General features: G+C 42.1%; 1 protein-coding gene across 2 annotated transcripts; it reads left to right on the top strand.

Moving 5' to 3' along the window:
• The first annotated feature begins 37 nt into the window (after positions 1–37).
• Positions 38–22,828, top strand: SERBP1 (SERPINE1 mRNA binding protein 1). 2 transcript variants are annotated; one of them, XM_028733137.2, is made up of 10 exons: positions 38–571; positions 9,092–9,245; positions 11,054–11,200; positions 11,314–11,409; positions 12,142–12,216; positions 13,448–13,625; positions 15,870–15,917; positions 17,370–17,543; positions 19,456–19,494; positions 21,394–22,828. In XM_028733137.2, the coding sequence occupies exons 1-10, from the start codon at positions 151–153 to the stop codon at positions 21,448–21,450; spliced, it is 1,389 nt and encodes a 462-aa protein (XP_028588970.1). In that variant the 5' UTR covers positions 38–150; the 3' UTR covers positions 21,451–22,828. The 2 variants fall into 2 exon arrangements, with proteins under 2 accessions (XP_028588970.1, XP_028588971.1); XM_028733138.2 differs by having other exon boundaries at positions 11,338–11,409.
• The last annotated feature ends 2,471 nt before the right edge of the window (positions 22,829–25,299 follow it).

The raw sequence follows: 25,299 nt of genomic DNA on the forward strand, positions 1-25,299 counted from the left end.
GCCGCCTGTTTCCCGGATGTCGCTCTCGCCGGAAGAGAAGCGAGTTTCTTAGGGGGCCGGCCATCTTGTGTGGGCAGCAAGCGAGCGCGGAGGGGGTGGGCCAGGGGCCTGGGCAGCATCGGAGGAGGATCCCACCGAGAGGGGCCCATCATGCCCGGACACCTGCAGGAAGGCTTCGGTTGCGTCGTCACCAACCGCTTTGACCAGCTCTTGGACGACGAATCCGACCCCTTCGAGGTGATCCAGGCGGCCGAGAGCCGCAAGAAAGAGAGCGGCGGCGGCGGAGGGGGAGGCGGCGGCGGCGGCGGAGGGGGCCATCAGGGCGGCCGCGGCGGTGGCGGCGGGCAGGCGGCCCAGGCCAACTCCTCCTCAAGCGGCGGGTCGGGCCAGCCCGGCTCCGGCGGCGGGAGCGGCAGCGCGGCCAAGCAGCTGCGCAGGGAGTCGCAGAAGGAGCGCAAAAACCCTCTGCCGCCCTTCGCCTCCTCCTCCTCTGGGCCTGGCGGCGCCGGCGACCGAAGAGAGGATGGCGGCGGCGGCGGGCAGCCTGGCTCCGCGCCCCTCAGGAAGGAAGGTAAGTGGTGGGAGGGGTGGCTCCTTTTAGGGGGGAAGCCAGGGCCTCCCTCCCCAGAAACCAGGGCAGCGTCTCCCTTGCGCGGGCGGAGGCAGCCTCCCCCCCCCCCGTCACCCAGCGAGTCCGGCCCGCAGTAAGAGCCCCCGGCCCGCCTTTGACGCAGCACGTGGTGCTGGAGCAGGATCCCGTCCCTTCCTAGATAGATTTCCTAGAAAGGACCCGATCCCTTTCCTCCATGCTTTATTAGGGCGGCCTGGGGTGCTGTGCTCGCGTTGCCTTGCGTGCAGGCAAGGGTCGACCACCTCGTGTCGACCAGGCGCCGTGTGAACGCGCGCCTCATGGGGGGGGGGGACAGAGAGAGGCGGCTCGCTGGGCCCCTGCACTTCTTCAGAGGGAGTGAAGCAAGGAAGGTGAGGGTTGCGGGGCAGGTGTGTGTCAGGATACTTAGGCCTTGCCCGGGAAGGGGGGGGGGCAAGTTAAGGCGGGCCGCCAATGTTTGTAATGGTGGCTCTTCTTTGAGGGCGAAAAAGCCTGCGATCGGAGAGTGCTTTTTGCGAGGAGAGGGGCTCAGGTTTGCCAAGCTGCAAGCGCGCAGGTAGCAGCGTCCTGGATTGCCGCTGCTAATGAAGTTTAGCCCATTTGCACCTGGCCACGTGCGTGGCCCGCGTGTTGCTTGGCTCCAGCTATCTGCTGCTGCCGCCTACTAGGGGCTGAGGGAAGAGACAAAATGGAGTGAGCCCTTGATGTGCTTTAAGTTGGGCCTTGCAGGCTAACGTGAGAAAGGCACTTTTTGAATATAGGTCTTAAGTTTTAATTGCAGGCATGCCGCCCAATGCTAGGTATGCTTATTAGGACGTAAGCTTCACTTCAGTAGGTGTTATTTCCAATTGAGAGCGACTAGGATTTGCCATGGAGGTATCTCTTTAGTTCAGTGTTTCCACTGCTTTTCTGATGTGTACATGTTCTGAGATGAAATTTTAAGAACTGTGCGCTGCTGTGTGAACCTCTCACCCATTTGTAACTTGCATAGTATGCAGAACACACCCATTTTTTGTTTTAAAGTTGGAACCTAAGAAAGTATTGATATTTTTCTGTCACTCTGCACTAATTAAAGAACCCACATGTTTAATGTGATTAAGATTACAGTTACCGCAGAATAAGTCCTACTGAATTCAGTGGGACTTATTTCTGAGTAGGCACATAAAGGTTTGGGCTGTAAATGTCTAAATTTTCAGAACATTTGGTAAATGGTACCCAGCTTCATGGTGATAATTGGGTTTATTTCTCTGAACCTGAATAAGACAAAAGGAACCATGTGTTGCACTGTTTTCCCATGTACTTACATTAGGAGGGAGAACCATGGGTCTGTAACTTGATGATAAAAATTAACTGTCAAGTTGTAATTGAGTTGTGACATATACAACATTCTAAAGTACGTAAAGTGAACAATTAAGAGTTGGTTACAGATGAAGTAAACACTTAAAAAAACCCTTTTGTGTATTGGACTTAATGCAGTAACATTTTTCTTAAGACTGGACTGCTAGTGTGCATTTTCCAGATTACTTGCTACAAATGAATAGCTACTTAGTGTGATTAATTCACTGCTTTATGCTTACAAATAATTTGCAAAAAGCATGAAGTGTGTTCTTCTTTCAAAAATTGTTTTAGTACTTAAGCATTCTCTTGATCACGGGAACGCTGCTGTATCCCAACAGCAAATGTGCTAAGATTTTTGAATAGTGCAGACTTCTGACATCTGTTAATTGACAGTGTACTAATGTCATAACTACTGTCCAAAGTATTTGAGAACCTGATAAATAAGGCACTTCATTTATTATTTATATGCTATGAAATAAGCATTTGAGCTGTAATCAGTAACTGCTAGTCCTTGTGTCATATGCATCTTTTTAAACTGCTTGTTGGCCCAATTATGGAGGCTCTTAATTTCTCTTCCCACCACCAGCCTGCAGTTGTACTGTACTCTTGTGCTGACTCCCTTTCAGCAGGCAGGGAAAATTGAAGAACCTTGTAGATTTCAGCTAGACTATCAAGTTACCAGGTTGAGCCAAAAAAACGAGGGGGAAAGGGGACTTGTGAATATTGGAGTAGTGGCAGCAGTAACATGTGGCTTAGTTAGGTGTTGGTGGGAGGGTTGGCTTTTTGACAATTAACAAATAAAACCGGCTATTGTAGAATGACAGCAAATGAACTGAAATTGATGTTAAGTTATTATAGCGAAATATTGGCTCAATGAATTAAGAAAAAACTTAGCTGTGTTCAGTGGATTAACCAATAAATAAGTATGTTTAGGGTGGTGATAATGGTCTGAGGGCACATTAGCTACCTGGATGACTGACTGTGGGGAAGCACGTGTATGATGCCTTGGGCTTCACAGTGGAAGAAAGGCAGAGGATGTAAATGCAAGAAAATATATATATTTAATAATAATTTGAAACACTTCTAAAGCAGTTCTGAAACTGCACACTTCTGAAAGTAAAGTGTAAAATTTTGAAATTCAAAATTATTGTGGCTTTTAGATTTTTGTGCTTATAAGTAAAGTTTTTTTGTATACAAGTAGCTTCAAATGGTAAGTAAGGCTGTTCCTCAGGAAGGGAGATGACTTTGTAATTAACACATTAAAAATCAAGATTTGGAATATTTTAAGTTTACACCCTGTGTTAATACGGATACAGTGTCTTGTGTGACCGTCAGAGGCACATATAAAATAGAGTGGCAGAATCTGAAAACTTAAATGTCAATACAGCACCAGTGCTTGTAGGAAGTAACTAGATGCATATTCCCATGCATTGAATGGAGGAACCTCTTTCATTCACAAAAGGGACTGAGATCCACTGGAGCCTCCAAACACCCCTTCCCACAGCCTCCCTCATGGTTCCAGAGGATCTTGCAGTCCTCTGGAGCAGCTTTTCAGGGAGCTACAGAGGGAACCTCTACAGTAGAGGTTCAGCAGGAAACATCCCTCCCTTCTTTCAGATGTCTTTTGAAAACTATTGTTTAGATCAGGGGTCACCAAACTAAGGCCTGCGGGCCGGATAAGGCTGCCGCCGCCCGCTCTTACCTGCGCTGCGTGGCTGCCCACTTCCGGGTCGGAGGAGCAGTGGAAATAGCTTGTGCGCATGCGTTATTTCCAGTGCACATCCGGGTTGGAGGAGGCCCATGCTCATGCACACAAGCTATTTCTGGTGCTCCTCCGACCCGGAAGTAGGGTGTACACACACGTATGGGCATGCGCTCCTCCGCCCGCTGCGCGATCGGCGCTGGAGACACCAGCCCGAGGTGTGGTAAGTCTGCTGACCCCTTGTTTAGATAAACCTCTGCTATCTTAATTTTCTGTTTTTAAGCAATTAGTATTTATTGATGTCCTAGTGACATTTTTGTGAATGCTTTTTGCTAATTTTATTTTTATAAGTTGTATACTACTTTGATACATTTTTATGAAAGTTTGGAAAATAAATTAATAAGGAGGAATGTTGCCTTTTCCCTCCTTTAACAGAGGAGCATCGTGTGTGTAGAGTTCAATTCCCAAGCACTCTGGTTTCAACCCTTTGAGTCGGTCATGCTTGAACACATTTTTACATGAACTTTGAGTGTGGAATGTTTAGCTTTAGTTAAGGAAACTTGGGTGACTTGTTTTTTTGCGAGATATGGACAGGTTGTTTTTTGTTGTTGTTTTTTGACGTTATAGTGGTACCTTGGGTTACAGAGGCTTCAGGTTACAGACTCTGCTAACCCAGAAATAGTACCTTGGGTTAAGAACTTTGCTTCAGGATGAGAACAGAAATTGGGCGGCGGCAGCGGGAGGCCCCATTAGCTAAAGTGGTACCTCAGGTTAAGAACGGACCTCCAGAACGAATTAAGTTCTTAACCCGAGGTACCACTGTAGTTCTTACATCATTGTCCATTTCCAACCTGGCTGGGGTATGTGTGCTCTGCTCATTGCAAGAAATAAAATATTTCAAATTTTAAGGCACTTAAATCCGTTTCAGGCCCATTGTTTTAAGTGAGTTTCATATATTAATGGGCACATATTTCTGTAATGATTCCTTCACAAATGTCTTTGTGGAGTTTTCAGGAAGTCTTACCCTCTTGAGAGAGTTATGGTGTGTGCCATCAACAATCTATGTCATTAGGTTTTACAGTGTTCTTTTTCCTAAGCCATGCCACGTCCTCCCATTTTCATGCTATTTTTTTGTTCTAGCAATTAAAGATGTGTTTTTTTTGGGGGGAACCCATCTGCATATTATCACTCCTCTTCACATATGAGTATCAAACTTCCAAAGAGATGAACAATCTGTTCATGCTGATAACTCATTTTACCTTGGGCATTGATACAATATAATGGGAGGGGGTTGTTGTTGTTGTTGCTGCTGCTTTTAAAAAAACCCCTGTATTTATTAAGTGCACATATTGCCTGGTTGGCTTACAACCCATGTAAAAGACAATCTGTAATAAATGAAATAACCAAAAAATTGCAAACGCTTTAATTGAAACAGGATAAAACAGCCCTGATTTTAAAAACAATTAAAAAGTCTCCATAAATGGGAGGCTGAGTACAAATGCTGAAAATGGAAAAAAATATTAGTGCAGTTGATACAAACATAAAATCAATATTAAGAACATAACAATAGCCTACTGGATCAGGCCTATTGCCCATCTAGTCCAGCATAGATTTCCACTGTTAGCAAGGGGTCCCTGCTTGGCATAACATGAGAATTTCTCCTTCCTCAACACAAAAGAATGTGTTTGTGTCTCATTTTGAACAAGAGGACTGTTGGGGCCAGTGACAGTGGTAATTTATGGATCGCTTGTTATACTGTCACTTGAAGGGGGAAACTTAATTTTTTAAAAAACGTCCAGTAAACTTCCTTTGAAGAATGGTGAAACATAAGGGTTGTATACAGATTGCAATTTTTCAGAAATTTTGAAGCCATTCTGCAAAACTGGCATTGACAGAAGAAGAGTTCATCTCATATGAGACAACTATGGACAACTATTAGGTAGTGCAAGTAATCCTGCTGACATGCTCTTGCTGCTGTACTCTCATCCTGTGCTTTAAGACAATTTTTAAAGTTTGCTTTAAATGTGATATTTTGGCCTAAAAATAATTGTATTATTTATACCCCGCCCATCTGGCTGGGTTTCCCCAGCCACTCTGGGCGGCTTACGGCGCATGTAAAAAATGGTAAAACATCAGACGTTAAAATTTCCCAGTACAGGGCTGCCTTCAGATGTCTTTTAAAAGTCAGATAGTTATTTATTTCAGTCATTGACCAATCTTGAGATCAAGCATCTGTTGATATGCGCACAAGTTTGTCCCAAATTATTCAAATTATTAAGTGACAGTTGTGTGTAATTCAGTGTATGTTATACTGGAGGGGAGAGTATTGGATAACCAGCAAACAAGCATTTCAACCGTAAACACAGCTTAAAATCTGCTGCTTCAGTGGCACAAGAGCTCCTTTTAACTGCCTCAAACTAGTTTTACCTAGTCTTGTTACTGCTGTTTTCTCCAGCTTTATATCCCGCACACTAAGGCATTTTACAAAGTATGTAACAGCAGCAAAAGAGCCACAGACTTAACACTGTAATCTGCAGCTATATACTGCTTTAGGAAAGCATTTCATCTGAATAATTGGTACTAAATCTATGTTTTTATTTAAAAATTCAATTATTCAAATACAGCTTTAAGTGCATGTCTAAATTATAGTACTTTGAATTCCATGAATTTACCATTTCAGCCTTAATTTCAGGATAGCTAACATTCCTGCCCCTTCTCACAAATAAAAGCTTTCTCACTCTGCTCATTGGGGGTACTTGGAAGCAAAGATCAACTGCAAAGGCCAGTGTGACTGTCATGACAAAACTTGCTTATGTCTCCACCACATTTTAAAGTAGACTCTGTAGAGGAGAAGCTCAGTTCTAGGCCTGCATAGACAAGCCAGGACAAGCTGCCACAGAGTGGCATAGAAGAGAACAGTTGTCAGGGCAACATGAGCACATTCTAGCATGCAGTGACTTTGGAAGAACATGGATTGGATGAGCTGCCTGGGGATCTTTTCAGAGTTCAGGGGTTAGGAAGAGAGCAAGTTTGACCTGCTTGGGAGTTTGAAAGGGAGCAGGGAGAATAGACAAAGAGGATTTCCCCCATGATTCCTAAACATGTGGAAGGAGTATAATAACAGTGGTAGTTCAGAATTCCCTTTCCTGTAATCTGAAGCCACAGCAGGTAGCCTCAATAGTGGACTTGATCATGACATAGATATTAAAAGATCCAGTCACCAGTGGCAACCTCTTGAGTGGACCTGTTCAGGGAGAGCAGATTTTATTTCTCCTCTGCTTAAAAGAAGTATTAAATTTGACCATTGGCTTTCATAAACAATACTGCTCTTCTAGCTACCTGTTGGTAGTAGCCTACATTTCTTAACTGTAGTACACAGGAACCGTCTGGAGTGCAGCAAAGTTCATTGCAGTCACATGTAATGTTAGGCCATATTTTAGTGCTATGTGAACGAGCCTGAAAAGAGTGTTGGGCTCACAAGCTCCCTCTCTCATCGCTGGGAGGAAGACTATGGCATAACTTAATGTTGCTTTAAAAGATGTATTGAAACCAGGAATCCAGGTTTGAAATAATCTCTGAGTAGTTAAATAAGCTATCTTCCTGAACCATGGTTGAGCATTACGTGCAAGTTGAGCACAGGAGCACAGAAGCTCAGGTAGAAGGTTGACATACATGTTGTGAAGACATGGGTTTAGCATTCAACAGAGTTCTGGAAGCTACTCCAGAGTATCATTTAATGTTAATTGGTGGGTATAGGCCTTTTGGTTTTGCATATGAGATTGGTAATAAAGTAATGTTTGCAGCAGCCCTTGGTGCCAAGAGGAAAATCCTTTGTGACACATAAATTAATGTAAATTTCATTTTGTATTTGAATGGAAACCTTGGGGATTGATACACAGAGTCTTTAAGCCAGCCTCCCCCAACCAGATGCTCTCCTGATGTTGTGGACTACAGCTTCTTTGTCTCAGCCGTTGTGACCAGAAGTGTGGTCTGGGATGATGGGAGTTGTGGGTGCTGCCACAACCACTCCTAAAGAAGGGAATAGAGTGGGCCACAAGGTAGGGCTTATTGCTGCTCTAGCAGCTCTTTCTTTGGAGCTATGGGCCCAACTTTCTTACCCTACCACAGCACAAGCCATCATCCAAAATAAATAACTCAGTACATTTTCATACATAATGAGGAGAGTGATGGTTCTCCCCTTCCCTAACTATGGCTGCTTTCCTTACTCTTGTATAAGGCTGTGGAGTGTATCATTGATAGATCAGACTGGAAACAGCTTCACCCCTTGTCAATTTCGCCACCAGAGGAGCTTAAAAATAAGAAAATGTTCTTATGGGTTTCCTTAAAACAAAAAGAAGGGGTTTGGCAGTGTATGCTTCTAGGGGCTTAGATTTGACTTTTCCAGAGTACAGGTTGAAGTAGTATTAAAAAGCTGAAAAATTAGTTTGACCAGATGTCATTCTCCATGGTAAGCTGTCATTTTTATGTTCAAAAGCATAAAATACTATGATAGTAAAATACTATGAGGCTATAATACTATGATTAAAATACACCCCATGAGGGTCTCATAACAATAGTCTGCATAACAAATACAGACACAAATCATACTAATTGAGTTTTAATTGCATACAAAAATATCTAAATATTACAGGTCATTGGTAAAACATCAGTTTCAGTAGTCTTTTTCAAGTTTCTCCAAATGAATTATAACTTCTAATTTCTTGAAGGCGGGGATGGGGGGGTGTCTTACCAGATTTCAGTGCGTGATGTGCACTCGTCTTTCCAGGATAGTTGTGTGTTGTAATTCTTCGAACTTGATAAATCTTCTATATAGGAAAATTACTTCCTACAAGGTACACACAATTCTCTGCTTTATTATAGTCTATATCATGTTCTGTATGCTATCAAACTATCAAAGCAAAATTATACACACTTCCTAGTTTCCAGCTGTGCTTCAGTGTACAAAACAATCTGTCTGAAATGTTAGAACTCCTGACTGCTCCAAGGAAGGAATAAACTCACCCAATATCTCATATCTATATTAGCTTGGACAGGGGTAGCCAGTGAGCTGACTTCTGGATGATGTTGGAATACAAGTCCCATCATCCCTCACAACTGGCTCTATTGGTGTTGTATTCCCACCATGCCCCTTACATGGCACAACCTTCATTCACACCTTTAAAGGCACATTGCCACATTTTTTTTGCTGTGTAAATTTCAAATAACATAGTTATTTTTGAAATGAAAACTTCCAGAGGTGTTACTTGGCTATAATTTGGATATCTTTTTATTTGTTGTGTGGAGTAGTTTTATGATACTACCTCCAAGCCTTAGAACAACTAGTTTCTTCTACGGGATTCCTCTGCTGTGTGTTCAAGAATAACAGTTGCTTTGTGGAAGTAGCTAAATAACTTACTGATGCGGATTGCTTTCTATTTTAGGGATAAGGCGAATTGGCAGAAGGCCTGATCAACAGCAGCCTCAGGGAGAAGGCAAGCCTATTGAGAGGAGGCAAGAGAGACGGCCTCCTCGTGAACGCAGGTTTGACAAACCTGCTGAAGAAAAGGGTGAAGGAGGAGAATTTTCTGTTGATAAGTAAGAAGTGAACATTTTAAGATTGATTGGCAGAGAAAATTGTATGCAGGATGTCCTCTGGTTATAGCAAGATGTTCTCTGATTAGTCTGTTAATGGGTTTTAATTGGGTAGTGTGGTATATTTGTCTTAATGTGGCATGCTTTTGTATTTTAATATGAACCTGTTTTAGGATATTGTGTTCCCCCTAAAGGATCAAAGTTTTGGTATAAGTGTTCTCCTGGATCATCTACTGTCACTGGAGGAACAGACAGCCTTGGTTGCTCAAAATGCATTTTATCAGCATTGTTAGAAACTCAGATATGTAAGCTAATTGTCAAATGGCACCTTAAACCTAGGTTATGGTCGCCGCAATGGAATGTCTAAACACCATGATTATTTTTTTTCAAACAATGAACATTATTATTACTGTTACCACCATCCTTTCTATACTACTTTATCTTATAAGAAAAGAAATCCAAGCAATTTGCAACACATTAAAACAGCAAATGGAACAACCCAGAATAAAACAAATTAAGCTTCATGGAAAATATTTCAGCTCCTTCTCTATGCTTTCCCTGAATTTATTTACCTTCTTATTTATTTTTTTTAGCTGCCCCATAGCAGAAGTCCTCTAGGAAGCCAGTGTGATATAGTGTTTAGAGTGTCTGACTAGGACCTGGGAGACCAGGGTTCAAATCCCCCTCATTCATGAAGTTCACACTGTGACCTTGGGCCAGTCACAGCCTCTTAACCTACCTCACAGGGTGGTTGTAGGGATTAACTGAGGAGTGGCATGAACCATGTATTGCTTGGAGAAAAGGTGGGAAATAAATGCAGTAACTAAGCTCTTCTGTTTACCTGCTTAAGAAAGAGGTGTCAATTGCCAACCTAGCATTGAGAGACCTTGGCATGGTACTTGTGCCTCATGAATTTCTAACACTGTATTTCAGCATATAGCTTAGCCACTCTTATTAACACTTGGGTAGTCTCTCATATGGATTACTGCAATATTGTATATGTATGGCTGCCTTTGAAAACAATATGGAAACTACAACTGGTCCAGAATAGGACTAAGATTACTGACAAGAACTGATGGATATAATCATACTGCACTTGTGCTTTGTCATCTGCACTGATTTCCATTTTGTTTCTCGGGCCAATTCAGAATGTCTATATAAGGCATAAAAACTATAAATGACTTGGGGCCAGGGTACCTGAAGAATTGCCTTTTCATACACACACCCCTACATAAAGCCTAAGATCATCTGGCTTTATACAGAAGTCAAGTCTTAGAGGACTTCACTTGAAAATTAGTATACAATTTATTAAATAAATAAAACAAAATCTTCTCAAGCCTTCTGTGTACCCTGCCAAGTGAGATGGGGTGGGTGGCTTCTTGAGAGAGGACCTTTTTATTGTTGATACCACAGCTATGTGATGCTTTCACCAGAGAGGCTTGCCTGACACCTACTTTATGGTCTTTTCAGTGTCAGGTAAAAATGTTACTTTCCTAGGCATTTAAAATCAGCTGTACTTAAAATATTCTCTGCTTCTTATTTTATTTCATTGCTTTGTACTGGTTCATGTTTTCATGCTGTATTTTATCTATGGTTATAATTATTACTGTTACATTGACCAGAGAATGTTTGTTGTTGGGCAGTATGTGAATACTGAAATGGAAAAAGATACAAATAACATTAATAGCTCTTAAATAGTTGCAGCATAATTTTAGAAATTGATATAATATTAAGAAAGATGATTACTAGCACTGCCAAGGTAGAAGTAGAGTTTCTAGTGTCATTCCTAATTTCGCTTTATTTTACAATAGACCCATTATTGATCGTCCAATGCGTGGCCGTGGTGGACCAGGTGGAAGAGGGGGCCGTGGTGGCAGAGGACGTGGAATGGGCAGAGGAGATGGTTTTGACTCCCGAGGCAAACGTGAATTTGATAGGCATAGTGGAAGCGACAGATCGTAAGTCTTAAACTCGTTCTTTTTTAAAGTGCATTCATATCAGAATAATACTTTGAAAATTTGCTTTTGAAAATCTGTATTCCAACACTATTATGATAACTCAGTTTTGTTAGTTCTCTTTCACATTCACATTTCAGTGGTCTAAAACATGAGGACAAGCGTGGTGGAAGTGGATCGCACAACTGGGGAACTGTCAAAGATGAACTAACGTTAGTATTTTGTATTGAAATACTTGTTCAGAATAAACTAAATTATAAGAAAAGACCATGGGTATTTTAAGATTGCAAGATCACATAATGAGTGAAAAAATTCAGGAGAGGTAGTGAAAAGGAGCAGGATTTCCCATTTCATTGTCCTGAGTAGCTCTTTACTGTTCCCCAAGAAGAACAGATTTACGAGAAACATTCAAATTTGATTCAAACATTATTGGTGATACCTAATAGTCATAGTCTGCATAGGCCCTTTAAAATAAATGGAGTTAAGGAATGCCAGTCCATTGATTTCAGTAGGTGGTCTTGTGAGTATGATTAATGTTGGATATCCTTAACATATGCCTCACCCATTTTTCTGGCTTAGTGCAGGATCATTTCCCTTTATCAGTGTATATATATATGCATCCTGCCTGTGTGCTTTCCTGAAGGAGCATCATAATGCAGCAGTATAGCAAATAGCAAGCATTTTTCTAAATTTGGAATTATAATTCTAGATCCCAAATTTGCCTCTGTTGTGTTGGCATAGAAAAATCACCCATGCTTTTGTCAGCAATACAGCTAGTAAAGCAGACTTGGGGTTTGATGGTGGGTTAGTGTTTATATTGGGGAGTGAATATTCTTTGAAGTTCCACTGTAAGCTTTGGTATAATTTTGAGGTCATTGAATATCAGGTGGGTAGGTAGTGCTCGTATGAAGCATCAGATATTTTAAAACTATCTTTAATTCCAGTGATTTAGATCAATCAAATGTGACAGAGGAAACACCAGAGGGGGAGGAGCATCCACCTGCCGACTCAGAGAATAAGTAAGTATTACATTGCCAGAATCCTTGTTTGATCATTTATGAGGTTGCTAGGCTCCTTTCATGTCAAAAGGAGGTGGTTGGTTGTTTTTTGTAGAAAGTTTTTCTTTTAAAAAGAGGAAAATCTGTTTACTTATTTAAGTTTCCTTTGTTACATGATTGGCAAACTCAGGTTGAGATACTTGAACTTTTAGAGTGGAAAAGCTCTTTCAGCAGCATAGGAAGCCTACATGCCTTGGTTAAGTGGCTGTTGTGCTGTAGATAACTCAGCACAATCATGCAATGCCATTACTTGGATGTCCTACATGTGAACTTGGCCCATGCATGCACTTTGGGAGCTTTCAGGCAATATTTACTTTGGAAATCAGTCTTTTATTCTTGGTTACTAAGTATAAGCTGGGATTTCATTTAACATTCTAACTTTAATTGTGAGCCCTTACCAGAGGTCTTGAATGAAACAACTTGATTCATTTTTTAAGTCAGGAGGTTCACAGCTGATCATTGATGTAACTACTATTGGACAGGTTTCCATTTTGTTTTGCACATAGCAAGCTGCTCATGGTTGTTGCTGGTGAAGTTTTGAAGCCATTTTCCTTCCCCCCCCTCCCAAAATAGATATGGCAATGAAATTGGTATACTGATATATCAGTTAAGTCATAATGCCTCTGGGAGAATCAGCATTTGAAGCTGTTGTGCAAAATCTTGCTTTGGGGGAATGCCTTAGCACTGATGTACGTAAGACATACAGTCTGTGCTTTAACTTTTCTTTCTCCATATGGCAAGCTGTCATGACATGACTGGAGGGGGTGGGAGGCAAACCATTGAAAACTGTTAAGGTATTGTATCTGTTGGGAGAAACAATTGCTTTGTAATTGCTGAAGAAGGACTGGCTAGGAGGAATTAAGCAGAACTGTCCTATCTCTGTGGTCTGCTAAAATACATATAAGGTGACTATCTTTAGCTGCCAGCTATTAGTTATCAACAATGTGTTGCACACTTGGATTAAAGCAACTTGTCATGAAGCCAGAGTTTATGTGGCCAAGTGATTTCCAATAGCACAGTAGTTTGTCTGAATTGAAAATAACATCCATTAAAGTACAGCTTTTTGTGTGAACAATAAATTCTAGAAGTGTGGCCTTCCTGGTTGCTTCCAGCATTCCGATATTGAGACTTCACCATTCTGAGTGTGACAAAGACTATGAAATGAGTTCCCACCATTGTAAACTTATTTCAGAGAGAATGAAGTAGAAGAAGTCAAGGAAGAAGGTCCTAAGGAAATGACTCTGGATGAATGGAAAGCTATTCAAAATAAAGATCGTGCAAAAGTTGAATTCAACATCCGTAAACCAAATGAAGGTGCTGATGGACAATGGAAAAAAGGTTTTGTTCTTCATAAGTCAAAGAGTGAGGAGGTGGGTTTTTCTGGATTATCTTGTCTTCATGGAATCACTGAATTGTAGAGTTGGAAGGAACCACAAAGGTTATCCAGTCCAACGCCTCACAGTGCAGGAATCTTGCCCAACATAGGACTCGAACTCGCAACCCTGAGATTAAGAGTCTCATACTCTACTAACTGTGCTATCTGATGTTTTCATTTTACTCACACCTTTAAGAGTAAGTAGTTTAAGGTATCCTATCAATAGTTACATTCTCTATAGCAGATGTTTTGCCTTTACCGTGTGCAGAAACCAGTCCTGTTTTAATCACTTTGAAACAAACGTTTCTAGCCTTTGCTGTTGGAGAGAAAACCATGGAGACACAGCTGCTATCTGGTAAAGTCTCCAACATAGGTCAAGCTTAGTAAAGCTTTCAGTTCTTGGTGTGTGGGCCTTCAGGGTCTAGATGAAAATATGCATTCCTGCTCTGCTGAATTCAGTGGGAGGTTTACCACTGGAATATGGATTGTGTCCACAGTTTATTGAAGCCTGAATCCTAGGGCACACTCAAAAATGCAGAATTCATGTGTGGGATACTTCATTCTATTATGGTACCACTTCTGATGAGTAATTCAGGCATGCAGTGTCCCACCATTTTATAAGTCCACAGAGAGCTAGCAGTGTCAAGGGAAAAGGTGCTTTTAGTTGACCTAGGCTCGAAGTCCTGTTGTGAGTGGGGTTCTGCTTGTCCAACTCTCAGTACCTGGTGAAATGTATTCAACTGTAGTAGCTTCCTGTCAGAAATTTCAATGTGATTAATTTTATGCTTGTGCAGATGAGGTGATACTTGCAAAATGACTTGGAATTTTTATTCCAATGGCTTGGAGTTTACACTTATTTTTACTACCAATTCTTTCTGATTTTGGAATATTTGCTAAGTCACGTAAATATGGGAAATAATGGACACCTATAACTGAAAAAGGGACGCAGGTGGCGCTGTGGGTAAAAGCCTCAGCGCCTAGGGCTTGCCGATCGAAAGGTCGGCGGTTCGAATCCCTGCGGCGGGGTGCGCTCCCGTCGTTCGGTCCCAGCGCCTGCCAACCTAGCAGTTCGAAAGCACCCCCGGGTGCAAGTAGATAAATAGGGACCGCTTACAAGCGGGAAGGTAAACGGCGTTTTCGTGTGCGGCTCTGGCTCGCCAGAGCAGCGATGTCACGCTGGCCACGTGACCCGGAAGTGTCTCCGGACAGCGCTGGCCCCCGGCCTCTTGAGTGAGATGGGCGCACAACCCCAGAGTCTGTCAAGACTGGCCCGTACGGGCAGGGGTACCTTTACCTTTTACCTATAACTGAAAAATCCATTGCATATTTACTTGGAAGTAATCCCCACTGTGTTGAGGCTTACTCCTGGTTAAGTTTGCTTGGAATTGCAGCCTTTAAATGTGTTTTACAGTTGTGCAGCTCCCTTAAGACCAACTAAAGATTACTACTTTATTCCATGGGTAGGAAACCTCCAATGTAGGGACCTGATTAAGCCTGCCAGTCCTCCATATTTGGCCAAGCGACACCCACTTGCCCTACACTTTGTGTCGTATATGATGTCAGGTGTGAGGCTGGTAAAAATCAGGCTTGTAGGTACTGCAGATCAGCTGATTGTCTGGTATTGTGGAGCACTTTGAAAGGTGCTTTGTTAGCTGCATCTGCTGTGCAGTTTGATTACACAAACTGGTCAAAAAAGGTCAGCCGACATCATTCTGGCAATTGAGTCAGGTGATTGGCCCCACCCTTGTTCCACAGAGGAGATAACATCAGACCCATTTGCCAGATTGAGTTATTCACGCCATTGTATTCTAATGTGATCCATTGTTCAGCCCCCCCCCCCCCCCCCGCTAATGGTTTCTCAACACTTAATTGGTGTTGATGTTGCAAAAAACAAAAAAAGCTCATAACCCTTAGGGTAATGTGCAAGCCAGAAATTAATAACAGGCTTCTATGTGCCCCTAAAATATGCTCCGGAGGGTTGGGGGACCCCTGGAACAGATTGGCGGGGTACAGGAGGAGAGGAAGGGGAAATGTTGCATTTGCTGATGTGATGTTAGATTTTGCCCAGATTTTCTACTTGCATAATATCATCTGCTTACTGCTTTTGCTCTGTCCACTTGTTTAGTCACTTGTATCCTATTGGGTTCACCTACCTTGAACCATAGAGCATGTTATTTTAATATGCAAATTCTCATTTACTTTTTTCTCTCCTTTTGTATCGACATACAATTTGCATCAGACAAAGGGGGTGACAGAGATGCAAGGAAGTCAGATGGAATCCAATGAGGTACGAACACTTTATATGTGGTTGTGTTGATGTTGTTCTTAAACAGTTATACAGCATTACATTTTTCTAAGTTGTGTGAGTGAGTGAATATATGAATATATTTCCTGCATGGTGAAGAGCAGTCTGTAAATGCCAACAAATAAAATAAAAGGTAGGACAGGGAACCTAATCTTATGAAAGGAGCAAGGAATGAAGAGGAAAGGGCTTTGGAGCAGCTGCTCTTTGGCCGCCTGATGGATGGGGCCAGGTTGGTCTGCCTCTTGCCATGAGGTTCTTCCTGGGAATCAGGTGGTGCAGCCTGCCAGTGGCGCTTGATGCTCTCCACAGTGGCAAGAGGCCAGCCTACGCCTCACTTTAGTTCTGTAGGTCTAGGGCAGCACCTTTTTATTACACCTTCCCCAGTCATGGCCATGGGAAGCAGGTTCCATGCCTGAGACATCATGCAGCTGTTGGCTGTGTTGTAAGTGAGGAGCCAACATAAAGGAGAAAGTGTTCACTGCTTTTACTGTCCAGTCAAGTAAGTTTTGTCTCTCAGTTGATCTCTGTTCTGTGATCTGTATACTAAAGTTCATTGCCTGGCAGTTTGGATGCAGTAATACACTAGCAGGTATATGCAATCTTATTTTAGGGATTAAATTAAAAGATCCAAGCATTCTCCACCTCTGCCATAGGAGGACACTTCAGTAACACAAGCCTAACTGATAAGCAGAATCTGAGAGCAGCAAGGTCAGTATAGGTCTGGTTGAGGCTGAACTTAGATGTTTGCAGGATATGGGGCGCTCCAGGAGACAGTGACTTTAAAAAGTACATACTGCCTGTCACCTGATGGTTGGCACCCAGAAGCCTGTTCTAGCTTGTGGAAGCCTTTCCAGTTAATAAAGATTCGTTGAATAGGAAATTTTAATGAAGTGGCAGGCAATATTTTGATTTTGAGGCTTCTGAGCAATTTTCTCTGCATCACTTCTGAAATTCAAGGTGGTTTGCAGAGGGTGAGGCAGGCTTGGGTACGATTTACCTAATATGGCGGCTTCTACTGGATTCCACCATCCCACCTCTGCAATTTTTTCTGCATGTTTTGGATACAATCATATCTCTTATTAGACACTGAATTCTAAAATAGAGATGAATAAGTACCAATACCTGGAATTTGGTAAATATTTACTGTATATTGATATAGTTCTAGCATTCAGCTAAATAAGCAAACAATAAATGAAAGGACCCTGTGCTTAGGTGTACATGTGCTACATTCTGCTTTTGTTCTTGGCTGTCCTTCCTGTAGTCAAAGAGGCTGGGGCCAATTGTGGCAGTTTTTGACCAGCTTTTCATGCAAGTGATGTTTGAGTGCTGTAATTCCCCCCTCCCCCACACCCAGTGTTGCATTCTGGGTTGTATCTGGTATTTAGTGAAAATACCTTTTCAGTGGTGGTCCTGAATTTCTTATTTTCATTTTAGTCTCATGCTGAAGACTCTGCAATGGATCATCACTTCCGCAAGCCAGCAAATGATATCACATCTCAGCTGGAAATCAATTTTGGAGATCTTGGTCGTCCTGGGCGTGGTGGCAGAGGTGGAAGAGGAGGACGTGGACGCGGGGGAAGAGCTAATCGTGGAAGCAGAACTGACAAGGTAGCAGTTCTTTCTATTTAAATGAAAGAGGTTTTTTGTATACCTATTGATGGTACAGTGGTGCCTCGCAAGACGAAATTAATTCGTTCCGCAAGTTTATTCTTCTTGCGAGTTTTTCGTCTTGCGAAGCACGGTTTCCCATAGGAATGCATTGAAAATCAATTAATGCGTTCCTAGGGAAACCGCTTGCCAGGCTGGCGGTGCGGAGAAGGGCTTTTCTCCCCACCGCAAGCCTTCAGGACAGGTACGGGAACAGAGGGGAAGGCGCGCAGCGCTTTCTCTCTGTTCCCGGGGCTTGCGTGGGAGGAGGGTTTTTCCTCCCCACCGCCAACATTCAGAACAGCATTCTGAATGTTGGCGGTGGGAAGGGAAACCCTCCTCCCACCCCAAGTCTCGGGCGGCGGGAGAAGGTGTCCCCGCCTGCCGCCCGGCTTCGGAGCGATGCTCCAAAGCCGCGCGGAGGGAGGCAGCGTTCCCGCCCCCCCGCCCGGCTTCGGTGCGATGCTCCAAAGCCGCGCGGAGGGAGGCAGCGTTCCCGCCCCCCCGCCCGGCTTCGGTGCGATGCTCCAAAGCCGCGCGGAGGGAGGCAGCGTTCCCGTCCCCCCGCCCGGCTTCGGTGCGATGCTCCAAAGCCGCGCGGAGGGAGGCAGCGTTCCCGTCCCCCCGCCCGGCTTCGGTGCGATGCTCCAAAGCCGCGCAGAGGGAGGAGGAGTTCCCGCCCCCCCGCCCGGCTTCGGTGCGATGCTCCAAAGCCGCGCGGAGGGAGGCAGCGTTCCCGCCCCCCCGCCCGGCTTCGGTGCGATGCTCCAAAGCCGCGCGGAGGGAGGAGGAGTTCCCGCCCCCCCCGCCCTGCTTCGGAGCATCGTTCCGAAGCCGGGCGGCGGGAGGAGGTCCGAGGACAGTGGGGAAGTTGCGCTTCCCCGCTGTCCGGGAGATTTCCCTATGGGCTGTCGTCTTGCGAAGCAAGCCCATAGGGAAATTCGTTTTGCGAAGCGCCTCCAAAACGGAAAACCCTTTCGTCTAGCGGGTTTTCCGTCTTGCGAGGCGTTCGTCTTGCGGGGTACCACTGTACTTAAAAACAACATGAGCAGCTTTCAGCGAGTAAGCTGCTGCCAAGCAAGTTACCATAATATTACGCATAGATCTATCCTCCTAGTCTTTCCCTTTACACCTGTGCCCTAATTAATAGTCCTTTGTAGTGGAGCAAAAAGTTAGTTTAAGAGGTGGTACTTATTTTAATATTGGTGGCTTTAATCCATGTGTGCGTGTGCAGAATACATTAGTTTGCCATCATGAGTTTGAAAGTTGACATAGGCTTGAATCCAAATCACCTGTCTGAACAGTAGACACTTCTGCAAGTACTTTGGGTGTTACTTAAGCTTTTCCCCACATGTGCATGACTGAAAACTATTTCATGGAATCTTTAATCTTTGTGAAATACTAAGGGCTATAGCCAGAAGGAAGGGACTGAAACGCCCTCTTGACTGATCAGAAGCACCCTCATACAAATTTGGATTTAAGAAATTGTTTTCTTGACTAAATGTAGACATGCTCATGATGTTACCATGTATATTGCATGTGTTGTCTTTGCACACTTTGGATGCAACTTAATTATGCCTATTTCTCATGCAAAATATGAAGTTCCCAAATATGCTGGGTACCACAACTTGCAAACAGCAATTGATACTCCAGTGAATTCTCGATCACAAACAGGAATATTTATTGTCTTAATGTGCTTAAAAAGAGAGAGAGGGGTCTATTTTCACTATGAATTCAGTTGCTGGATTTCTCTTTTTGAAAGGCATTTCCAGTAGAACTAATTGAGAATCCAGCATTTCTAATTTGTGATTTTGCTCATTATGAATGTGCAGATCCAAACTAATACTTGTGTCTTGACTGTGTTTCCTTCTAGTTGGTTAAGGAGTTTGATGTGATCCACACACCCAGCCAGGTTGGTGACTTGTTTATAAATCTCTCAGGATGTGTATACAATTGTAGCCTTAATCCTGGTCAGACATTTTTCATTGGTGAAAGTCCGTGTTAAGGATGAATAAAATCATATGTAACACTTACCAGAATTTCTGGTTAAAGTGTTATTTTCATGCATTTTGATACTCTTAATTTGTGTTTGTTGTTTGGTTGAAAACGACAACCTGCTTTCACATTTTTATTTGCTTGCCCATAGCATTTATAGATGACAAAGATTTTTTAATCCTCCTGGACTTCCCCCCCGGTTTTGACATGTCTTCGTTTCTGTAATGCTTGCATGTCAGGGCTGTTTGAGGTTGTATTGGGTATAACATAGAAACACTGTAACTGTAACCATGATGTTATTAAGGTATTGTTTTTAAAATTTAGACAGATTACAAAACCCACAGTAACAGTTTCCCTCCATTCTGGAAATTGTTCTTGGCATCTAGGCTATTGGGGTTTCTTAATGTCATCTAAAATGAAAATACCTGTTTACCATCAGCATACAACATAACATAGCATTTACATATGTAGGTTGACTTAGAAGTAACATCTGGATGAAACTCTCTCCTTATGTGGAAGTAGGCAAGACTTAATAATTTACTATAGTTACATGGGTTCTAAGAATCCATTTTTCTGCACACTATCTCCTGAAATGGATTTTATAAATGGAGTGTTGCAGTGTTATAATGTGAAGCCGATCAAAGCTTGAAAGTCATTGTCAAAGCAAGTGAGCTGTATCATATTGCAAATTTCTCCCAACTTCATTTGGGGTTTATATTAAGATGTTACTGAGTTGAAGACAAAAGATACATGTGTAGAATTAAAGTATACAGCTCCCACATAAACAGGACCTGGCATCCTTACTATCAGATCAGTGTTTGTGCTGAGAGAGAAGCATAGGTTCAATTGTATCATGAGCACAGGTGTAAATATTCTTGCCAGTGATGGATTTTCCATTTAACACCAAATCACCTGCGCTCATGCCTCTTTCTCCTTCTACAACGGAAAAGTTGTGTGTGTGCAGTGTGTACAGGCATGGTCTTGAAGTAAATGATGCAACCACCTTGCTTGAAGCTAAGCAAGTCTGGGTCTGATCATTGCCTGGCAGGAGACTGGAAATCCTATTTACAGTACTCTGACTACCGTGATGGAAGAGAGGTGTGATACAAATGTACATAATAACTAGAGCACACACTTCAAGTCTGCATTATGTATGGTTCCATACTACTAAACATAACAACAGAATAGAATTAAAAATCCCAGTTCAAGATTTTCTTGTACTGGACTTGTGAATGAGTGCACATAATTGTCTAAAAAGTATCTGAACTAAGCTCAGAGAAGGCACCAAGATCAGGGTCTGGTAGGCTTATATTGGGAGGGGTGTTCCAAAATATTTCAAGGTTCTGCGCCATATAAGGATTTATAGGTCAAAACTAGCACTTGAAATGGGGCCTGGAAACTTATAGGCAGCCAGTGCAGGTGTGCCAAGTTCAGTGTTATATGATCAGTTTGCCATGCAAATACTGAGGTTAACAGAGCATAGATTATTGTAGCTGGGTTATTCCAGGCCAGATAGGGTCATAGTTGGGCCACCAACCTAAACTGATGGAAGGCACTCCATGCCACCTGTGATGGCAATGGATATCTAGAGCAGGCTGCACACCGCTCAGCCAGACAAGACAACCACCCACTAGCAGTGACTGAGCCTTGTCTATATTAAGCTTCAGTTTGTTGACCCTCATCCAGTTCATCATTACAGCCAGGCCCTGATTCAGTGTATTAATTCAATGTGAACGTTCTGTTACCTTACAGAATGCCGCAAACGAAAATGATTACGTGGACTCTCCAGATAACGTACATTCTGTTTTTCTTTCAGTCAAGTGCTTCTGCTCCTGATGTTGATGACCCAGAAGCTTTCCCAGCTCTGTCCTAAACTGGATGCCCTAAGCCAACCCTGCCCCTTGTTGGGCCCTCCTCTACAAGGCTTGCATGCTTAAGGATCCTAAAAACAACTTAAGAAATTAAAAAGGGGACTCTCATTCATACCATTCACACCTGAAGACTGAATTTTACCTGTTTTGAAAATGAACTTCTCTTGCTACACAGAAGCAACAATATGGTAGTCAGTTTTGTATTTAGAAATGTAATGGTAGCAGGGATGTTTTCATAATTTTTTTCAGAAATTATGCATTCTTCATGGATACTTTTTTGTATTGCTGCTTGAAAATATGCGTTTCCAAACATGAAATATAGGTGTGAACAGTGTGTACCAGTTAAAGCTTTCACTTCATTTGTTTTTATTTTTTTAAGTTAGGTTTTTAGATGTTTTTCCCCGAACTACAAACAATTTAACTCTTGCACACTCTTTTAATACTGCTTAGCAGATTGTTTTCAGTCCACAGTCAGCTGGGATATGTACAAAAATAATTTGGAAAATTGTTAGTACTGTGTGGAATACTAACTTCTGAAGTATTTTAAGTTTTTAATACTTAAATTCAAACTTGGAAAAGTCAGTTTTCTTCTATCTTTGGTAGTTTGTGTATTCAAAGTCTTTATACAAAATTGATATCAGATACTTGAAAAATAGTCAAAGCACATTGGTTTTTACTCAAATACCTTCTTATGAATCCAGCAGCTCTGTTTGGATAATTGGTCTAAGCCATTTAAAAAAACTCGGTGTTACACCTCTCATATACACCTCTTTTATCTTACTCCCTTTTTTTCTTCAACAAAACTAGTTGTTTGTTTGGTCAACTTTGTTTAAACTTGTTAATATTGTTGCTACCAAAAATACTTTGTAGACTGGAGCAACTTTTTTTTTCAAAACATGGGAGGTTGGGGAGCGGCATCTATTTCTAATACAGTTCGTTTAAACTACATTTGATATTTGTCTGGCAGTGCAGTATATCTACACAAAAAATGCACCTATGCTGGATGCATTCAAACACTTTCATTAGATGCAACCCTGGGCCTAAAGAAGAAACCAAAGGGCACTGTGTGCTACTTGGGAGGAGGATTACTTGACTTGTGTAAGTTGGAGAACAAAGAGCATCAAAGTGGGACGGTCTCCGTGGGACAGAAACCAAAACCTCTCCACCTAATTGAAATGTGGATTTTTGCTCCTACTGTTTCAGCTCCTGGTCTCTGCTAGCTGACAAGTGAATGTTTTATTTTCAGAGGGCGATTGTAAGAAGTTCTCCTTCCACTGTAGAATTTTCTTAATAGTTTAACTTAATCCCTGTGAACAGGAATGTTACCACTTTCAAAACACAAAAGGACTTGAACAGCAAATAATAAAAAGGACTACTTAGGCTTTTTGTCTGCAACTTTTGTTAGGAGGCTAGAGCAGGAAATAACCCATCTATTTAAGGTTTCGACACTTTGAGTAGTGTGTGTAGCATTCATGGGTTTCTTAGGTAGAAAGCTTAACGGTGATGCCCTATTTTTTTTAAAGCTACAGGATGGGCAACAGTATTGGACAGCTGAATATAAACTCAACGATTGCAGTGTTCAGTTGGCTTGCATTATCTGAATGATTTTTTAATGAACATTTGTTTACATAAGCAAAGGTTACTGTATTTTATCGGACTTCTGGTACACTCAAAATCATCCTTGCAGCCAGGAAGAAGAAGAAGAAATAATAATCACTTTTTAACTGTATGAAATCGATTTTGCCCCTAGGAGGGTGGTTGTTAAAAATGCTAAGCATTCTTTCAAAGTTTTCTTGGTGCTTAGCATGGAAATATCCCATTTTGGAGGTAGTCAAATTTCTTGCGTCAACAGGTACATACGTTTTCAGTAGTTCTTTGTTCCCTGCCCCTCCTCATCTCATAGTTCAGAATATGTTGGAAAATAGTGGGTGTTGTCTGTATCCTTAAAGAGCATTTTCATATAACCACTGTGTAAGTATTCTGGTCCCCAAAGACATGCTTACTGAATAGTTTTTTTGCTGTTCTTTATATCCCCCCCCCTTTCCCCTTTCCAGGCTAATAATGACTTTTCCCACCCCAAACGATAGCCCTTTTATACATGTTATTCCTGAAAGCCACACATCCCATGCCATGCCAATTTGATACTTGACACATGCTTTCTTCATCTTATAGCATATATGTAATATAGAACAGGCATAGGAAGGCTTTTTAAAGACGACCCATTTGCTGTTCTTTTAATAGCTGTGTTTTTAATTTGTGTCAAGCTGTGAATTTTTTTCTCTTTAATATTGGTGCGTGTTAAATACAGGTTTATTTTCATGCTCTTTTATAAAAACGTAATGGAAGGTAGGCATTATGAATGCCTCTAATGTCAGGCTTCTTACTTGATTTCCGGCCTACAAGCCCCTAAATCTTTTTCCCACAGGATGGTGCCCTTGTGGATCCATCAGCATCAGGTTTGGCAAAATACCTACCTGTATATTCTAATTCTAGTATTAGCTATTAACAAATTTGACCTCATTTTCTCCTGCTTGCTTGTCCTGCTGTTGCACCACTGCATTTAGAGGTGATTCCTCTCTTAAAAAATATGGGTCAGTTGAATATGAATTAAATGACTTATTTTAATGTTTGAGCATGAAAGTTCATCTTGTGTCAACTGACAGGCAGAGAAGTTAACCAAATTAGTAAAAGGGAAAAAGAAAAAGAGCACAAGACCTTCTAAGGTAACCCTAAGGATCAAAACTATGTCTGTTGTGAATATACATCGTCTTTCTGTTGGATGGGTGCTACATCTAATGGTTGATTACATCTTGCCCGATGAGATTCACTTGCATACCATACCTGTTGACTTAATAAAAGCAGGACTGATGCTTCTCGCTGTCTTGAGTGCTCAGAGTATAGATATGCATTCACCTTCAGCTGAATACCAGTTGGGGTGTGAACTGAAATAAGAAAATAAATTGTAGTAAGGCAGCTGCCTTTTTGCAGGTTTGTGTGATCTTGGAAAATGCACAGATCACTGTATGGTGACAGTTTATTGTTGCTTTTCAGCAGACATGGGCAGAACATCTATCCTAATTCACAAGGTTTGCGGTGCACTGAAGAGAACTGTTGGCTACCCAGGGTCCTGCACTTCCTCTTTACGCAGTCCAGTAGAAGCTTTAGAAAAGCCACTAAGGGCTATGTAGATTGGGGGGGGGGGGCAGCAACTCTAAAAGGGATCAATTGTTTGCCTTCACTCTTACAATAAGCATTATTCTTGCCTGTGATTTCAGGTTCATTGCGTTTGTCACTGCTTCCACCAGTTGAGGCTTTTATTTCGTAATTGCATCTGTAAACACTTGGCCTTGGCTCAGTTTTGTAATTTGTTGTAAGCTGGGGGGGGGGGGGGCATGTCTTGAGACTTGGCAATACATAAGGGAAGGCATAAACAAAAACAAGTTAAAGATACTGGATAACTTTTGAGCTCTGTTTACATCTCAGAAACAGTGCAGAAGGGGTGAATGAGAACCGTTTAGAAATACAGTCTGTTAGCTCTTGCTGCCTTCTGGAGAGCTGTTAAATAGGCAAAATTCGTTTGTTGGGTTAAAAAACTAAAGTTGGGATGGTACAAATAACAGTTAAAGGTCAAAAAAAAATTTTAAGCGAGCTGACTCATAATTTAATAAGTGCCTTGGTTGAAAATCAGAAGTGGAGCTAGTATAATAGTATTGCAGCCACCACATGTTTGATTCTTAAGTGTGTGGGAACAGACTCTGGTTGCTTGGCAAGCAGAGGGAAAGAGTACTTTGCAGATGCTTAGAGGTATTTTTTTTTCTAGTTTCATATTTTAGAACTCAAGTCCTGGTTGA

Source organism: Podarcis muralis, chromosome 5 (genome assembly GCF_964188315.1).
Source record: "Podarcis muralis chromosome 5, rPodMur119.hap1.1, whole genome shotgun sequence".
In the NCBI taxonomy this organism is placed as follows: Eukaryota; Metazoa; Chordata; class Lepidosauria; order Squamata; family Lacertidae; genus Podarcis; species Podarcis muralis.